General features: G+C 50.8%; 1 protein-coding gene across 1 annotated transcript in view; it reads right to left on the bottom strand.

Annotated features, from left to right (window-relative positions):
* LOC101981143 (sialic acid-binding Ig-like lectin 12) overlaps positions 1-2,822 on the bottom strand; it is a 6,609-nt gene that overhangs the window by 402 nt on the left and 3,385 nt on the right. Inside the window, exons 4-6 of the mRNA XM_013353624.1 lie at positions 2,345-2,596; positions 1,963-2,056; positions 295-376 (exon numbers count right to left, since the gene is read on the bottom strand). Coding sequence (XP_013209078.1) covers positions 295-376; positions 1,963-2,056; positions 2,345-2,596 — 428 coding nt within the window. The remainder of the gene's footprint in view (positions 1-294; positions 377-1,962; positions 2,057-2,344; positions 2,597-2,822) is intronic.

The raw sequence follows: 2,822 nt of genomic DNA, 5'->3' as shown, positions 1-2,822 counted from the left end.
GAACTAGCTCTGTAGACCAGGCTGGTCTCGAACTCACAGAGATCCGCCTGCCTCTGCCTCCCGAGTGCTGGGATTAAAGGCGTGCGCCACCAGTTCACTGTATTTCTGATAGCGTCTGATTTCACAGAGTGCCAGTGCCAGGCCTGTCACAATGAGGTTTCTTCAGCCTTCCAGTAGAGGGCGCGCTCTTGCGAGCGGCTTTTGTAGCCAGTTGTTTCCTGGGTGCTTTATCTCCTGTGGATTTTTGGGCAGTCTGCTTTGTACCAGCCATGGTTTGGGCACCTCCTTACTTACTCCCTCCCCCTTTCTCTTTGGGCAGGAGCTCGGCAAGCCAGAGGTGGCGCTGGCCTCAGAGAACTGCAGCAGGCGGGGATGGCTGAGAACACAATTCGGCTCTTGTTTCTTACCATGCACTATAGATTAGCATCTTCCCTCTGCCCTCCCTATGCCTCCCTCTGCTCTAAGTCTTCCTGTGAGTACCACACTGTAGGCCAACTTCTGCCTCTGAGCGATTGTGCACACTCTTCCCCAGTCCTTCTCCTTGAAGCATCTTCTTCCACAGCCTCAAGGAGACGCAACCTCTCGCCCTGAGAGCTTTCCAGGCATCCTGTCCCTGTCACCAGCTCCTCTCTTGTCTGCACACTCACATCTCCTGTTGACAAGTCCCAGTTCACTGCATATTTTTATTCCTGTTCTCATCTTTATATCAGCAGTCAATTTTTGGTAATAGAAATGGGAGCTAGCCGGGCGGTGGTGGCGCACGCCTTTAATCCCAGCACTTGGGAGGCAGAGGCAGGCAGATCTCTGTGAGTTCAAGACTAGTCTGGTGTACAAGAGCTAGTTCCCGGACAGGCTCCAAAACCACAGAGAAACCCTGTCTTGAAAAACCAAAATTTATATATATATATATATATATATATATATATATATATATATATATATATATATATATATATATATATATATATATATATATATATGCTGTTCTGTGTCCTGAGGTCACTTGTGCACATGGCCTGAGAGGCATGACAAGCACATTGCCTACCCAGAGTAACGCAGCTAAAGGCTGGGGTGCTCAGGTTAGGGAGAGGAGGGAGAGGTGGGGGAAGGGCTTTGAGGTGTGGAGACTCACAAATACAATACACACTTTCCAATAAAGGGGCTGGGAAGGCAGTGCGAGAAACTCATGACACAGTGACGGGAGTAAACGGGGAGGAGTCCAGCAGCACATGGACCACGCAAGCCCCCGCTGCACTCCGTGATGTCTGCCCAGCTCCATCTATGGTGAAAGTTCAGCATTGCTCAGGAAGTGGAGGTAGTGCGTGACGATTGCATCTGGAAGCTCATTCTGAGGGCAGTGTCTGGAACATGGAGATAGTGGATGAAGGGAATTCTGTCACTAGGAATATTTGGGGATCAGAGATGATCAGAATTCAGGTAGGGAAATGGGTATGGGTGACCCAAGGTGAGGAAATGGTGGGAGAGGGGAGATAGGGAGAAAGGAAGGGACGCCAGGTGGTAGTTCATGGCATGAGGGTGGAAACAGCTCATGGTAGAGACCCACCAATGGATCTGGGTACAGATAAGACCAGGAAAATCATGTGATTGGCAGGGACAAAGGTTTGAATGGGATTGGGCGGCTGATCCGTGTCCATGTTGAACCAGGTAGGTTACTCTATGGCCATTAAAAAGGAGGATCCCAAAGAAAATGAGACAGATCTACTCCACTTACCTGAGAACTAACTGATGGTCATGTCTGAATAGTCCCTGTGCACTGCTGCCCTTGCTGTCTTCTTCCACGAGATCTCAGTCTGAGGGAAGAGAGCAGGGCCTTCTCAGAGGACACTCTGGCAGCCACTTCACTGCCTACAGTTCCCTTACTGCCCTACACCCCAGACCATTTCTAGTTCTGCAGGACTGAGACATCAGGTGGTTGACGTCCTCCCTCAGGTTAGCACTCACCTGAGGACAATGAGGCACAACCCAAGAAGCAGGACTTTAACAGCAGCCTCTACCACAGCCACCAGAACCACTTCTGCCATCAGCCCCGATTTCCCTGCAGAAATGTGGTCAGTGCTAGCATCACGGGCTAACCACCACCCAAAGACCTTTCTCTCTCAGTAGGATCAGGTCCTCTAAAGGGCCCCTCATCTCTGAACATAAGACCATATGATCCCAGGGGTACCCCACCTTACACCCTGACTATCCAGACTCTGAACCTCAAGCACAGGGTGTGCATTGATGGGAGGCAGAGCAGGGCCCACTCTCTTCCCTTGCTGTTGAGTGACTAAGGACCCTGACCCTCCTGAAGGCAGGGTCACATTAGCAGTCCCTTGACACTCACGCTTTGAAAACAGAGACGTGTGCTGAGATCCGAGAACGTTCTGTGCGGTGCAGGTGAATTTCCCTTCATATCTCAGGTGCTCCGGGGACAGTTCTAACAACCCAGGAGTCGAGGGCTGTATGGGACTCAGAATGATGTTTTCATGGACCCAGTTCAGCCTGGCAGGAGGGTTACTGTCAACAGTACAGGCTATATGAAGGGTCCCTCCTTCCAGCAAAGTCAGTGTGGAGCCATTTCTCAGGGCTGTGGATGCTGGAGAGGAAGAGACATGGAGTCATTAGTGACAGAGAAGTCAAGAGGAGAAAGAAGGTCACAGAAGGAGATAGGTAAAAGTTAGGTGTGGATACCTGTCCGTGTGGATTCAGTGAAACAGGTACAGATGTAGGCAGACCCTCTGATGAGTCCCACCCCACCCACTCTCTTTCTCTCCCCACCCCGGCTCTGTGTGTGTGTGTGTGTGTGTGTGTGTGTGTGTGTG

Source organism: Microtus ochrogaster, unplaced genomic scaffold (assembly GCF_000317375.1).
Source record: "Microtus ochrogaster isolate Prairie Vole_2 unplaced genomic scaffold, MicOch1.0 UNK14, whole genome shotgun sequence".
Taxonomy (NCBI): Eukaryota; Metazoa; Chordata; class Mammalia; order Rodentia; family Cricetidae; genus Microtus; species Microtus ochrogaster.
This window is presented reverse-complemented; position numbering and strand designations above follow the sequence as displayed.